The sequence below is a fragment of the Columba livia genome, chromosome 16, assembly GCF_036013475.1.
Source record: "Columba livia isolate bColLiv1 breed racing homer chromosome 16, bColLiv1.pat.W.v2, whole genome shotgun sequence".
Taxonomy (NCBI): domain Eukaryota; kingdom Metazoa; phylum Chordata; class Aves; order Columbiformes; family Columbidae; genus Columba; species Columba livia.
In genome coordinates this window covers 2,664,567-2,681,083 of record NC_088617.1, presented here as the reverse complement: position 1 = coordinate 2,681,083, position 16,517 = coordinate 2,664,567, and the positions used below count along the sequence as shown (strand labels likewise).

At 42.0% G+C, this 16,517-nt stretch overlaps 1 protein-coding gene across 10 annotated transcripts in view; it reads right to left on the bottom strand.

The window, feature by feature from the left end:
• Window positions 1-4,292: 4,292 nt before the first annotated feature.
• Window positions 4,293-16,517, bottom strand: part of PTPRT (protein tyrosine phosphatase receptor type T) — a 386,111-nt gene continuing 373,886 nt past the window's right edge. For all 10 annotated transcript variants that reach the window (XM_065031857.1, XM_065031858.1, XM_065031862.1 and 7 more), the window contains 4 exons: window positions 15,732-15,857; window positions 13,761-13,924; window positions 12,902-13,037; window positions 4,293-12,174 (listed from right to left, as the gene is read on the bottom strand). In XM_065031857.1, coding sequence (XP_064887929.1) covers window positions 12,121-12,174; window positions 12,902-13,037; window positions 13,761-13,924; window positions 15,732-15,857 — 480 coding nt within the window. In that variant the 3' untranslated portion in view covers window positions 4,293-12,120. The remainder of the gene's footprint in view (window positions 12,175-12,901; window positions 13,038-13,760; window positions 13,925-15,731; window positions 15,858-16,517) is intronic.

The window sequence follows — 16,517 nt, the reverse complement described above, 5'->3', positions numbered from 1 at the left end:
CTAGATGACCTTTGAAGGTCCTTTCCAACCCAAATTATTCTGTGATTCTACAGATTTCTAGAGGTAGAGGGGTTTATTTCAACACTTGCTAGAACAAGAATAGTTTAGATAGTGAAACCTGGAGCGAGACAGATTAAAATAAAAGGGTCATATACCAGTAACATAGCAAGCAGTGAACGTCTATAACAGATCCCATTCATCGTAAAATGCTTGCGGGCTCAAGACTTTAGTGTAAAAATGTTACTAAAAGAGAAAAGAAGCACTTAGTTCTTTCTTCACTTGGATACAGAACAGCTCTGAGCAACACAAGACTGAGCAAGAGGTCTGAGAGTTTTGTGCAAAAGACGGGCTAAGGGATGTTTGGGAGGACTGGAGGCAACAAACCTCTTCCCAAATGTCAAAAAAACCTTTCCCCTATACCATACATGTTTCTTAAGCAAAGTTCCTGTTTGCAGCAATGGAGAGGGTGTTGCCATTCATGTGGAGTAAGCAAACAAACCCACCAGATTCATACAGACTAACATAATTTCTACATAAAATATCTGAGAAATTAAGCAATTTCTTTAAGATGCAGAGTAGAAACGTAACAAACCAAGTGTTCATTTTGGATTTTGGTACTACTTTTGACCATGGCTAATCCTTCGCACGCTAACTGATGCAGGAACCAGTATCGCACCTTGCGACATCTCTTGTTATACAAACGAGCTGGAAACTGGCTGCTTACAGCCATGTATTTGCACATTCAGCCATGTAGTGTAATTATAACTCAACTGCGTGTACACACAAGTACGGAGAACTGGAGTTGCTTATTACCTCCTTTGTCAAAGCCTATTTTTCTTTGCAAGATAGTTCCTATGGCACCAGAATAAACAATAATTTTTGTTCTTTGCACATCACCAGCATTTTCCTAGACAACCCGCTCTTTCATTGTCAGCACTCCGGATTGTATAAACACTGCCAATAAAGCCTTCCAGTTGCTCTTGTCTTAGAGGAGTATTTGTGCTCAGCTTTTAGGAGGAGGCGGTGGCGACAGGAGACACACAGAAGCACTCGCGCACACACTCTTTAACACACAATTGCTTCCCTACTTTGCTGATTGAATAGATCCATTCGCAAGGGCGATGCACAAAACTGGACTATCTCAATCCCAAATGGAGATGCTTGCTCCGTGTTCTCTTGACACATTCTGCTGTTGGGATAGGAGCTCTACATGGATCCTATGGGTGGAAGAAGTCGGAGTCAGTTCAAGCACAATTCAGCACATCACTTAGAAGAAAGATCCATCTAGGTACCACCTCACCTTTGTGATATCCTGCACTCAGGCACTCTACCAGAGAAAGTCACTACAAACTTACCATCATTAAGTACCAAAAAAGTAACTTGCCTAATAACAGGTGGTAAGTCCATAGTGGAGCTAAGTGTTTCCTACATAATAGGCTCCGGTTTATTACTGGCGGCTTCTCCTTCCTTCTTGGCATGCTTGGTCATGAACCATAAGTGAAAGGATCCTCCCAGGAACACCTGTGGAAATTTCAAATAAAAGGATATTCAGTACAAACTCTTCAGCCTCTTGATCCTACATGGACCAAGGCTCACATTCATCCTACAGGTGAGCACACTGAGGGGATTATTGCTGGAAACTTCTGGCTTTATCCAGCTCCAGAATCAGGTTCTGCATAGTTCACTGATCCTTCTATGCAAGCCAGGCTTTCTCTCACAGTTGTTTCAGAAGGAACTATTTACATATGCAATAAAAAAAGCTATTTCACTGCGTTGCTGAAAATTCCATCAGGTTACAGTTTATCTTAACAGTATATGATTTACAGTGTATTAATAAAGGACTATTAAATATTACCTTGGTTTTGGCATAAAGAGTACGTTATAGGTGTTTATAAACAGTTTAGTAAACGTTATGGACTTTTAAGCAACCTTAATGACCTGTAGCATAAATGTTGTGTAGCTACTGATTCGCGATATATTAATATAGATACTTTATGGATAAACTTTTACAAGTCATTTATAAATATGCTTCTACTAAGAAATATGATTCCCAAATAGACACAGAAATAACTCACAAAACCCAAGATCATTTCAAGAAAGAGTAAAAGACTTCTTATTCAGTTTAGTTCCTGTAAATTAAAGTTACACCTCAGCATACAAAGGTAAAATTAATTTTTTTTTAAATTATTTTTTGCATTTGGAACTTGACAAAAGAAAGAGAAGACTTTAAACAGCCAAGCTGGATGGCTCAGAGAAGAATTTCAAAGCACAAGCAAGAAGCATTAAATCTGGTCCTTTTCTCTTTATGCCTTTTTATTTATGCGACAGGTCATTTGCTTCCAGATATCTACTAACATGGGGAACATATCTCACCTAACTGCAGACATCTCAAAATTAGTTGCCCAAGTCACTATTGGTCATATAGTTAACTGGATCAGTGGAGCAGAATGGGCACATCCAGAGCATAATCCAAACCATTTCCCCTAGATTGCTTTATGCAGGACAGATTAACCCTCTGGAGAGGGTTCCCTTCTCTAGAGCTGGACACTAACTATGCAACAGCCATGCCTGAAGAAGTCCCGGTTCTGAAGTCTGCTGTTAAACAAAAGCTGCACAGTTGGCTCAGCATGAGATACGGCGTTTAAAGGTTTAACTTGTGAAATCAGGAGCTTCGGCTCAGGCAAAGAGGGTCTGTCAAACCTGATAGACCTTGCAGCAGTATGACGATACTGGTTATCGTGGGGATGGATGGAAAACCAGCAGCTGGTACTTGAAGGCAGCGATCAACCTGGATAAAATGTCTAGTGGATACACACCTCGGCACATGTCAGCTATGGCAACAGGAACAGTGTGAAGCACTTTGAACCCCAATGGGTGTCAGGCTTCTGTCCCTGTAGCCCACCTCTGTCCTCATGCTGGGCAGACAAGAGGACAGAAAGGTGAATTTGTGCCTGTTTCTCAGTGCTGGCACTTCAATGTGTATCTTTATAGCACCACTGGGAATACAGCAGAGCTGTCTTTGCCATTTACCTCCCATGAATGCAACTGGTTGTTAATATTGAATGTCAGTAAAACATTTTGGATAAATCTAGGTAAAGTGCTGAGATGAATTGTAATTAATCACTCTGAATATACAACTTTATGGGTAAAATTTCCTCTCAGTCTGCACTGTGGTGAGAAGCTTTCTTTGGTACCAACTTCTAATGGGTTCCCTGGCACAACTGGGTGTTTTGTACAGTCTCACCTCATTATAATGAAGCATTTGAATAAACAGTTGTCATACCTGAGTGTTCAGTACAATTGAGACAGAGGCTGTGCATCAGCAGGACAAACACTGATACCTAGATTGCAGTAACATAGTATTGTTTATAGCAATGAAGAATTAGAACAAAGCACTTTCAAAAGAATATAATGAATACATACAGAAAGCAATAGTATACCTCCAAGGTAGACTTACCATGCTTTAAGAAAAACAGGAGCTACGTCATCCTTTTTTGTTGTTGTTGTTGTTTTATTAAGTAAGGTTATTTAACAATGCCAAAAAGTGCAGACCTTAACAGTTGGGTTGTATGAGCGTAGCATGATGGGACTCTCCTGACACTCTGAGCTGTGAATCTTGATGTCTCCTCCTTGTGTTGTGGGAACAAAGCCGTCTTAACCATGGGAGCCTGGTCTAGTGTCCTGCCTACAGCATTCTCCTTTGCACTAACTCAATCGGATGGCAAGCACCGCCACGTGTGTCTGCTGATAAGTGAGGGTAGAAGACCAGATGATGACAACCTGCTGGTAAATGTGTGAAAATATTCACTACCAACACCCATATCTCACAGCTGGGTTTGGCGTACAACATCTGCACCGAAAAAAACCCTTGTATATCTGTCTACAGAAAGCAGCAGAAAAATCTCAGTAATGTACTAGTAATCTCTATTCAGCACTTGAATACCAAGGAAACAATATAATAACACCTGTTAGAAGGAAAATGTTGCAAAAATATGCTTTGCTCTAATCCATGCCACTAACACTATAATTTCCACAAATACTTAGCTCACATACACAGGCTTTCTAAGAGGACTGACTCAAAATCTGCAGCTAGACTGAAGCGCTCAGTAAATTCTCTTTGCTGCTCTTGAACTCCTCCTGAATGACAACCACGATGCAAAGCCAGCTGCCCGTCACTGTCACAAGAAGCTGGTCTTGTTTTTCTCCATGCGATCACCCCATCATCTCTAGTGGCACCACTTGCAATGCATTGTCCCCTCTAAGTGTAAAGAAAAGGCACAAGTACAAGAATCTCTTAGTAAAACATTAATCTCAGGTCACAGATTTATTTTATGGATTTGCAACACAGCCCATATTACAAACATTGTCTGGGAACATTTACAAGAATAAATAAGATGGACTCGCAGTTGTAAAAAAAAGATTACACTTCACTGTAATGTACAGTCAAAAAATATATCTGATATTCATTGACTTGACATTATTTACCTTCCTTCTTTTAAGCTAGAAAGACACTGAATGCACAGTGTTGAGATTTTTGTATTTATATTTTTTTCCTTTTTTTTTTCATACGTGCTTTATCTATCAAACATCCAAACTGTACAAGTGAGTTTCACCAGTAATCCAGAAAGGCCAAAGGGGGAGGAGATGGGGGCGGCATCGCAGCAGCAGAGACTGGCTCTCATGCAGCACTTCTCCCTGCCGGCAAAACGCATCCAGGGAGCTGGAATTGGATCCTGCTGATCCAGATGCAGCCACAGCATCGCTGCGGCAAGTCGTGACAAGTCTGGCAACAAGTGATGCTAGTACATTTTAATTTCAACAGGATTGACACAGGCTGGGGGGGGGGAGAAGATTAAATCAATATGGGAGTGAATTTTGTCCGTGTGGTGAGTCAGTATGAGTTAAAGGATGTGTTAAGGATACAGCTCAAACTTTTGGCATAAAGTACAGCGTTTAAATGCTGGAGATGTAAGAAAGGGATACAGGCGTGATGAGGGGGTAATGCCAGTTCTGTTCCAGATATATGAAAGTCCAGCACAGGAAGTCTGGATAGACTTTCAGCAATGCAAACAACTGACCATCATTTGTCCTGGGAGGTTATTTTTGAAGTATCTGAATTCATGAAACCTTATAACGTGCTGGCCACACTCCCGCTTCCATCCCTGCAAATGTACTCCTTTCTGTAACTTCACACAAATAAGATTTCCTAGAGGTCCTCATTGAAAGGTGATGTACTCACACAAGGAAATAAACCTCCACAGTGCAACACATTTGAGTTATCTCACAAAATCCCCCAAACAGTAGCGGTTTCAGGATATCAGATCTCCCAAAGAAAAATATCTCCACTGAAACACTCATTCTGCAACAAGCACCTCCAATAAAGTAACCACTGTGCTGCTGGAAACCTATAACAGGAGATCAGGACTGGTCCCAAAGGGTCCATCTAGAACGTACCTTCTCCTTGCAACAAGTAAATCCTCGCTCCAGACAAAGCAGTGTAGTCTGGCTCATACTCATAGTTCTTAGGAACAGCTCATGCAGAACTGAGTTGCAAGAAAAATGGTTTAGTTTTTTCTTTTCCCACCAGGAAACACTATGGGAACACCAGCATCTGTCATTCAGCCTGCTGCATTGTTTTGGTTTTTAAGGCTCAGGTTGAAAACAGAATAGTGGTGAAAAACCTGCTGCATGCACCAGGATGAGGATGGAAAGGCTGATTAGATCTCTCATGTTTTTACAAACTGAAAAAGCTGCCAGGTTTTTACAATTATGCTAGTCCAACGTGAAACTGTAGCATATTCTGAGTAGCGTTTATATTTTACAAGGGAGGCTTTAAAAATATTTTTTACACAGCAAATAAATATTATCGACTAGAGGTGACTGGAAATCAGCAAGTTGTTGTTTCTTCTTTTTCCTTTCCATCCCAGTGCCACCAGGATTTGGTCTTGATGTATGAAAATGTATGATTTTGCTTGACTGTCACAGGAAATTGTACATTCTTCAAGTATGTAGATGTGGAAGATGATTGATACCTTTCCCAAGTCAATGAACAGATAATACATGAGAGATTTTTCTGGTGGTCCTTGCCAAAACTGCAGAAAGCGAGCTCTGCTTGCTATGCTGTTGGCTTGCCCTCAATCAAAGAAGAGCTACAAGTATTTTTGGGAACAAGGAAAGGAAGAGCACTTGCATTTAAATTGTATATTACATGTGTATGGCTACAGCAGACTGCAATCTAAATAAACAGGAACACAGGAGGGTTAACTGAATCCTTATTACTCACTTCTGTCTCCCTGACTTTAATTAGCTGACTCCCCATCTCTACTCCTGTAACATCTGTGCAGGGAAGATGCAGCAGTTTGTTCTATGATTTCACAGTCTTCTAGGAGGTATACTGGATTCTTGACCCAAAGGCAGTGGTTATGCTGAATAACTTCTGCCACATGGCCCCCTTAATTTTTCAGACAAACCAGGGTCGACTGAAGCTTGCGAACTTAAGACAAATGAAAGAATCTCAAATAAAACCACAGCAAGCTCACACCAAGGTCTTGAGATGCCCCTTGCACTGGCTGGAGATACCATAAAAGTTAACTATGCTACCAGTGTAATGGAGTTGATTGTTTAAATTTATTACAGGACAATGAAGGTTTCTGAGCGCAACATTTCCACTGCGTTGCACAGACCGTTCCAGCACCGTGTCAGGCCTGTCACTGCTCTGTGATGACTTGTGAAGAATTCTGCATGTGTGACAGATGGAGGCACCTTGTATTTGAACATTCCTCTCTCAAACAAATCTCCTTTTATCTGTGTCCCTCAGGATTTATTCCTCGGTTACACTCTGACTGCTTCATCTCCAAGGAGCTGCACAGCCTGGATGTGGCATCACCTGCTTTTTTATGATCTTGGCCTGAACTCAGAGCAGTAAGAAAGATGTAGGAGCAGCCGTGCAAGAATGAGAGACAGAACAAGGTGCATGCTTCCTGCCTGTTTCAGGACTCCATTCAACCTGCCTTCTCCTCCAGTGTTTGGTTTCTCCCAAAGCAGATTTCTTCCCCTTTCCTTCTATTCCAGATTAAAACTGTTTTACCTGCCCCTGACTCTCCTTTCTACGATTCTACGGCACATCAAGAGCAGCGACCAGCGATCCCTGCCTTGAGATTCCCAAGGAAATCCCACAAACTACTTCTAAAGGGACTGTGAAAAGTAAATGGAAAAAGAAGTGTACCATCTGCAGGCTTAAAACTACTACTGTGGGGTTTACATTGCCACTGGACTACTTCTCATTTTTTCTTACAAGGAGTTTACAGAACCAGACAAAAGGGGGGAAACTACCGACACAAATATATGCCACTCAAAGCAAAACATATTCTTTGGGATTCCTTCCTCTGTCTCATGGAGTTACATGGACCGGACTGATTATGGGTCGCAGGCATTTCCCAAAATCTCTGTTTGCCTTTCAGGAGTTATTTGGCCATTCTTCAAATGTGTCTGCACATGGGCTGGGGCTGAGCAGGGGAGACAGAAACTGCAGTTTGACTCGGGGGTCAATGCCACAAAAGTAACGTTTTTTCAGTGCATGTAAAAACCTTTCAATAACTGCTTGACACCTGTGGACCAACATGGCCAACTCCAGCTCACATAAATGGCTGAAATGTGAATAAATGAAGAGGGACCTACCAGAGCATGGCAAAGGCAGACCTAATTCTGTGCTACCTTGCTGAAGAATTTAAATGATAAATTGAAAGGCCCCATACTTATCATAGTTCAGACACTTCCCTGATCAGGGAATACAAATTATTTCAAACTGCAGACATAAAGAAAACCACCACATTTCCATTTGCTTGTTTGCTACCTGAGGTCCTGATTCAGTTACCTTCACGTGCACACTGTAGTCCCTTGCATTTGCATGGTCTCTTATCTTTACATTAATTAACAAATACCTCAAGTCTATTTACAGGAGGTCAAATGCCTTTTTCCTTCCAGGTAACTGGAAGAAGAAAATAATAATAATAATAATAATAATAATAATAATAGTAATAATAATAATAATAATAATAATAATAATAAAGAGCCAAGATAGGACACAGCTCCTACAGAGATCTTACAAAAAACAATCAAACATACAGAAACCCTAAACCATCACCACACCTAAACTACAAACCACCACCAAACAAAAAACTCAAAAAAGAAAGAAAATATTATTAAGACCTACTGTACCTTTCAGAGGTTTTGCTCTGTCTCTTTCCTGCAGACAACTCAGGGTCTTCTTTCCCCAGCAGCCAGCCTAAATAGCTCTGGAATTCATTGCTTCAGTTACATTCCTTAATAATTTAAGATGTTAGTTATATGTATGTATCCCCTGTATGAGATAGTCACCCCTGAACCACCCCCTTTTCTTTATCTATTTCTAGTTTCTTGTATTTCAGATTAAACTTTATACCAATACTATGCCATCCATAAAGAGTGCTCCCTCACCCCTGAAGGATGTCTGAATGGGGATAAGTTTACTCTCATTATGACCATTCAAATATTATCAATACAATATTTTTCCAACCTAAAATTAAGTCAATGAGGAATTCACCTTTTCCATTGTACATTATCACTTCCCACTCACAGCAGGGGATGCTCAGGTTGGAAAGCTCACCCTGGCTCTTAATCCTTTCAGGAGTGAGAAAGTCTCCTTTATCTCATCTCATAATTTCTCTCTTTCCCAGCAAAAACCAACCTATCACCCACAATCTTGCTTCAAACACATTACCTGTTTTGCCATAGGCTGTTCTCTATCATTTAAACAACCCCAAGGTAATAAGGTTATTTAAAGTGAGCTTCCCTCCTCTTTCCACACGATTCCCTCCATCATTAATTCACATTCAGCATATACACACCGCAGTAAGGAACAGAATAAAGATCCCTGAGCCAACACGGACTGGAGCTGGGTCAGTCCCCCAAAAGCAACGAAACTGCACAATGATAAAACAGTTTGGCCACATTATCTGCAGTATCTACTGAACACCCTTACACATGCATTGCAGGCTGGACACTAAAAAAAAGGTTGAGACACACGGCTGAGCTGCCACATAACGAGCTGTGACTAACGGTTGGGCTGTGATAACCAACATTTGCATTAAACTTGTTCCTTGCAAATACAAGGTAAAATTCAGCTTAAATATCCTTCCCTGCAGTTTATGCTAACGTTACTTTGCATTTGCAGAGGGCTAAAAGCACATAGCGAGTTGCTCTGGGTACACTAATACATGCACCTGACCCTTTAGTAGCATCTTTCGTACTATGGAAACACTTTTAAACCTACCCCACGACCTTAAATGACTTCACTGCAAGTGCTATTCTGCTCTGCTCATCCAACACCTCCTTCCAAGCACACATCCCTCCTATGGCCTTGCTGCTGGCTTTTTAATCCACTTTCTTTCATGCTACTGTTAAGCCCTGAATTACCTCCTACACTTGACATCTCGGCCGTATTGCCATTTCTTCCAACTCTCTGCTCCTTTCATCCTGCCTGTCACCTACAGTGCTCACACGGGTCCTTCAGCAACTCATGAGAGGGTCCTAGCGCTAAGCTATTATAGTTTCCGTGTAAAATTAACAGAATGCTAAACACTAATCAAGATTTCCATAGTATCCACAGGGAGTGATTCCCTCTGGTTTTCTGGAGTTAGCGAAGTCACAAACACTTTGCTGACTTGTAGTTTCTTCCTACCTGGGTAGTTGCTGAAAAATCCTTTTATGGGATCAGGATCCCATCATGATCAGCTCCTGCCCTACACTGTTACAGTGAGCCACCTGTAATCAAAATGCTGATATTATCCCTTCTTTCTCATTTGTAGCTGATCATTTTGCTTTGCCTTCTGTTTTATTTTTTTCTGCAGAGCCATTTGTTTTGCTTAATGTCAAAAGAAAAAAAAATAAACCCAGTAGTTTGTTTCACGAGACACCACACACCTGCCTACAGCCCCCCTAGGAACCAAAGGTGATTTGTGATTATTTGCAGACAACCTAAAGGGCCAACTAGAAACCAAGAAGAGATGTCCGTGAGAGGGTTCTCAGTCTGGTGCACCGGCTACACCGGCGACAATGTGGTTCAAGCTCATTTAAGACCTTCATGACACTGAAGCCAAGAATCCAAAAGAATACGAGTGAGGCCATTCAGCATCCTGCGCAACCCCTCCTCTGCTGAGCAGGAGCCAAGTGCTGTTCCAAGCATCCTTCCTTAAACTGTTGCAGGTCTCGGTAGAGATGACAATTGCTTTGCTAGATATTGGTAGGTTTTGAGTCAAGAGTCGCTTTTATAAGATTTAATTTTCATCCTCCATTGTCAAGGCAAAGGTATGACTATTGAAAAAAGAATCACCATGAAACAGATGTGCCTTTTGAATTTACACAGAATTAGCAACATTTTTTGAACTTCCGGCATGCTCCATGCCCAGGCATTGACATGACAGAGCTCCCAGCACAGCCTGAGCATTTACCTGAGGGTGGAAAACTACAAGGTGGTAAGGAAGTGGAGTTTCCATGAACTTTTACCCTCGATCTACCTTTTAGCAACCTCGTATTCCCTCACCCGCAAGAAAAATAAGTGCCTAAATTGAAATACTGAATACTATAAGGCCTTGTTCATTCAATTATTATTTTTTCCTCCAAGATTACCCCGCAGACCCTAATGATTAACTACTTAAGCATACTCTTTCAGAAAAGCAATTTCTTAGCCACTCAAAAGTCAGAGTGAGATCCAGACCATGGCGAAACACATCTGGTACTTGTTTCAAAGAAGGAGAGTTGCACAGGCATTTTTGCAGAACAAAACAAAAGCTGTTTTGCTTAAGAAGGAAAGTTGCTGTGCTGGTCTAACGCTTTTCTGAACGCACGTCAGAATAGGTTTCTGTGTATGTACATCACCTTTCCTACAGTTTGGATGAGTTACCACTTTGAAGCTTGTACAGCCTGGAAATGTGAATAAATCACTCAACGACGTCTGACTGCACAACAGTTTGGAAATAGTGAGGAAATCTTGACCAAACCCAATTTTAAGATTACCTTCATATTTTAACCTCTTGAACAGGAACCTTCTTTGTTCTTTGCACAGTGCCTAGTTCAGCAGGGTCCTGTTGCGACTAGGGGTCCTATGTTCTATAGCAATCCAAATAATAAATAAAAAATAAGAATACATAGTATATGATCAATAAAACCTACTTTATACCCTGTTTTTCAAAGACACACTGCACTCCAGCAAATACTTGAAAAATATGGTAACAAAGTTACCAAAAGTTGCAAGACAAATGCAATTTGTTTGATGCAAATATTTAACCTTAAGGTTCGAGTGGCTGGGAAACTCATTAACAATGGTGCTTCGCCAGCGCTGAACCCAACACAGACCAGAGAGATGTGACCGGTTCATGCACAGCCTTGGGAGTCAACAGGAACAGGGAGGAAACATTCGTGTAGAAGCCGAGGCAGTGAACCCATGAACAGCTTCTCATCTCCACCATCTATTTTCATGCTAAAGGGGACCACGTATGGGAAGAGAATTCCAGGCTTTTTCTTCGTTTGTGTGTTGGCCTTTTCATTTGGAAAAAAAAAAATAAAAGGAAACAGGTAAGGTAGACAAATTGTAATGAAACATCTCCTCTATCCCCTATGGCTATCTCGTTTTTCCCAAATGACTGCTGCATGAAATTAAAAAAATTAAAGACTAAGGATTTGAGAAGAAAATTATAAATTAAAAAGGAGACATTTAAAAGAGAACTTCCTAAGGGTTTCATTCTTTCCCCACTCTGCAGCAAGGAGAGCAAAAGTACAATCCGAAAGGGGAGAGAAGAAGTCAGAGAGGATTAGAAAGTCCAGTCTTTCAGCCTGTCTCCCATTTTGCTAATTTTTACAGTAGGTTATTTGAGAAGCGGTAGGTGTTCCGGCAGAAAGCAGGCAGCAGCAAACACAGGCATCGTCTCCTCCTTTCAGCGAGGTCTGTGCAATCTCAGTCTCTTGCTCCGGGCAGGAGAGGTTTTGCCTCCCCACACTTGTCACTGCCTTCTGGTGTGGGAGAGGGGAGAAGCGTCTGCCAGAGGCTGCGTCTGGCATTTCGGGGGCTCCCCTCCCTCCGCTGGGCTAAAAGGAACTCAAGTATTCCAGTGCAACCTCATATACAAATTTATATTGTTCCTGAAAGAGAGAAGAGAAATCACTCACATTAGGATATGGGTAAATTCTTCAGAGCCTCATTCTACAAGCTGTCAAAAATGCCTTCTCCCTCTTACACCATTTGGCAGGACAAGGCAAACATTAATTGTATTTCTGTGTGATCCTGAACGAGCATTACTAAGAGATGGAATCATCAATGGAAGATAAAAACTCAAAGAGACAGCCACAGTATGGACTATTCATTGCTTGCTTTATGCCTTCATTGCGCACATTGCTTTTGAGGCAAGAATTCAGCGTGATCGATGGAGATTGATTGAGTTCAGGACAGTTTAATCTCTTTGGCTGCAGGGAGCAAGGCCTGGGGTTGAGACTGTTCTCCCCTCCTGGTTTCAAAGCATGGCACGACATCAAGCACTGGGCTGCATACATGCACAGGAGGACAAATCCCATCCCCTTTCCACAGCTGTGGTGACTGCTAACAGGGTTTAACCTCCTGGAGGTAGCTCAGGTGTGGGACACGCTGGTCATCACGCTGCCAGGGCAGCTCTTTCCCCTCTGCTCGAGGAGAGAAGCACTGGGACCAGAGGATTCATTACATATACTAAAATGAGACTGATTTTAATAATGATAGCTTCATGTTATGATTCATTTTGATTCATACCAGGCTAAGCCATGAAATCTTTTTACCCTATCCTAAAGTGTCTCTCTGTAAAAGCTGGGTGGGTGCAGCGCAGGAAAAAATACTTACCAGTGACTCCACCATGTTGGATTTGTTATTCCGTAACGTTTTCACGATGTGGAACACATCAATGATATTTTGCTGTTGAATCATTTCACACACGCTGCAGATGGCACAGAAGGTGCCGCTGCGTCCCCCACCGTTCCTGGGTGTGGAAGGAAAGAGGCAAGAGATGGAGGCAGGTAAGGCTGAGGGAACGCACAGCACTGCTTACACAGCACCTCATCAACCTCATATACTAAGGAAGGTCATAGAATCATTTTGGTTGGTAAAGACCTTCAAGGTCATCAAGTCCAACTGTTAACCCAACACTGGCACTAAACCACGTCCCTAAGAGCCTCATCTCTGCATCTTTTAAACCCCTCCAGGGATGGTGACTCCACCACTGCCCTGGGCAGCCTGTTCCAATCCTTGACAACTTTTTCTGGGAAGAAATTTTTACTGTAACGTACAGACTACTTAAGGACGTCCAAGGGTTTGTGAAAGTGGAGATCTGCAGGGCAGGAGGTGGGGATGGAAAGGCTAAGCCGATCCCCAGCAGTGGTGGACAGGGGTTCGCAGCAGCTCTGGGTCAGGGCTGGACACATGGCAGAGCTGATTCGGTTGTGTCTGAGCTCCAGTCATGAGACCTGCCCACACCACAGAAAGCAGCAGAGCTTTTCCAGCTACTCCTCACCACAACCAGTAAAATCTCTGGGCCAGCATTCCATAATGTAGCACAATATTCAGTTTGAAGTATATCACAAATGTAATTTGGCTTCATTTTCCCCAGCTGAAGCCTGGCAAACTACCAGATTTCCAGATCGATAATCAGTTGCTCTTCAGACAGCATTTGGTGAGATTACAGGCATTTTCCAGTCCTACTTACAGGCAGTGGACAACAGTCCGTCCGTCTCTCCCATCGTACTGCTCCTGCCACTTCTCCAACCTTCTGACCACCTTGAGGAGGGAGCGTTTGGAAGGAGGGGTGTCCCTGTACGCTGGCCAGCCAATGTACTGCAGGTGCTGAACTATGCGGTACCCATCCTGAGGCTAAAACAGAGAGTGTTCTCAGGGTGCTAAGTGGAACGGAGCAGGAAGCAGAGAGATAGGGCAAAGTAGAGGGTACTGGTTACACAGCATCCTCTCTTTGCATCTGATATCGATGCTCACATCTTCTACTCTGGACACTCAATACAGTGGGGAAACAAGGAATTTTTGGGTAATCTGGATAAAAATTATGACTTCAGATATTACAGAGCCAGGCAGGAACTAGGTCCATAGAATCCATTGTTTGGTTTCCAGTAAAGCCTCATCAAACTGTATGAATAGATCAAACGTGTCTTTCCTGGTTGTCTGCACTAGAGATTGGCTGTGCCTTAAGAACTAAAGGCAAAGAAGAATCTCAAACAAAAATCTCCGGGGGCTGTGGCAGGAAAGCTTCCTCATAATGATTCTAGCAGCAGCCTCTGGTGTTGAACACAGGTGGGCGCAGAGAGCTGCGAGTTCACAGAACCCACCCTGCCAGATACGCATTTATGAACCAGCTTCATCCTGAGAGTCACAGAGTCTTAGTGATACCAGTTGTACAACTTCAAGGCTGTTCCTGGTTCAGAGGCAGATAAGGTGAGTATCTGATTTATTAATTTGTGTAGCTGGACCACAAAGTTCACTCTGCAATGCCACAGCTGAATTACTGCGCAAGCTCTGACCACAAAATCAGAGACTGATGTGTTAAACAGCATAGAAATGTAATTTGTGGAGGCTGTTTCCATTTCTGATTAGAAAAAAATGAAAAGGAAAAAAAAGGAGATATAATCAATCTTGGAAACAGCTAATGAGAGAACAATTCTCTACTGAAACCTCTTCTCTCAGCCCTGAAGTTGCATTGCCAGGGTCCAGTCTGCAGACCAACTTTTTTTCTATTCTTTCAGCTGTCCTGAGGCCAAGGAATACATACACAGTTGCTTACACAATTGGCAGTTGCTTATTTATAGGAAAAGCAGTGGCAATTGGGAATCCCAGTCTAGCCAGTAGATGTAGCATCTGTCTCAGAGACACCGCACAGTAGGTGACAGAGAGCTGCTGACACCATCCCCGTTTAGTTCCTACAATACTGATAGTTTTGTATTGGCTACTAAGTTGTTCTCAAATATACATAGAAAAACGTATTCCATTTAAATACAGATTTTCAGCTCATATCACCTACTTCCAGCCAAGAGTCTTTTACCAATACAGACTGACACGATTAAATGTTAATTAAAGGAAGTAGCTACTAAATTCTGCAAGGGAATTTTGTTCCCAGGTGAGAGATTCAGCATCTCTAATTCAGAAGTCTTGGTTTTGCCTCTTTCTTATACCAAAATGTATCTTTGAGAACTGTCGGGGATTGGCTCAAGGAGCACGGACATGAGTCCACCAAGCATGTGTGGAACGTTTTTTCCAGAGACATCGTAGTTAGGCATACAGATAGTCAGTCATGTTGGCTAAAGTAATCCACATGTTAGTCTTTGTCTGTGCAGGCATCCAAAACACAGCAGCTGCAACAATCATTGTCAGGAAGATAACACAGGTTTCACGTTTCGTGCTGGCAACCATTGCAGCTCTTGATCTGTAAAAACATAAGCATAACCTCTCCCCCAGGTTATCAATTGGTGTGGCCTTTTCCATTGAACGTTAACTAGTGATTTGACCATAACTAATGCAGGTTCTTTCTGATTTAGCATGGTTTTGGGTCATACTTACAAAGTGTTTCATCACAGGGCAAATTTAGGCTGCACCACTTAGATATAAGTGATTCATCACATACAATCCTTTTGACAGAGAACAAACAGGGAACCTGGTATTTCCCTGATCTTACCCTGGCCATGTTGCAGATCCGGAATATCCGGTTGATGATATCCTCATCGATGTCTGCTGAAACAAACTCTACTTGAATTGGGCCGTAACAACAGGACGTCTTCTCTGGCCAGTACTGCATGCAGAGCTGCAGAAAACACCGAGGAAACAGAAACCACCTTCAGTGTTAACATGGAAAAGCATGTTCGGTCTTCTTTCCTTTTGAATTTATAACCAGCTCAAAATCCATAACCAATCTCGTATTATGTGTATTTGCTCAAAGAAGACCTCCTTCTAGCTCAGTAGAAGTTTTTTTTTATATCATTAACGTGATGAATGGGAGGAAAAAAAAATATATATATTTCAGAAGCTCTTTTTTTTTTTAATGAACACAATTTATAACTGATTGAATTCTGGGGTCTAAAGGTGCAGAAAAGGTGGCTGACAAATGAAGCTTCTGTAGTGGTATAGATTTAAAATGAACACTAAAAGACTAGCGTCTGCAGGTAAAATTAATAGGAACCACAGAGGTTTGGTGTTAATGAGGGAACAGGACATGCAGCAAGAAAATCAATCTTAATTCAAGCGAAGTGGAACTTCTTTGTTCTGTAAGACAAACTTTGTAGCTTTCTGACTACCAGTGAGCAGGGGAGGGAGAATGAGTTTGCTCCGAGAGCAACAAGAGCAACTCCGGTTCCAGGATGAACTACAACTGCATCTCTGGAGTTTGTGAGACAGGTTGGAAGTGTTTTTTCTTATGCTGATATTACTGAATTGAAAGTACAGAAAGAAAATCCTATCCACACAG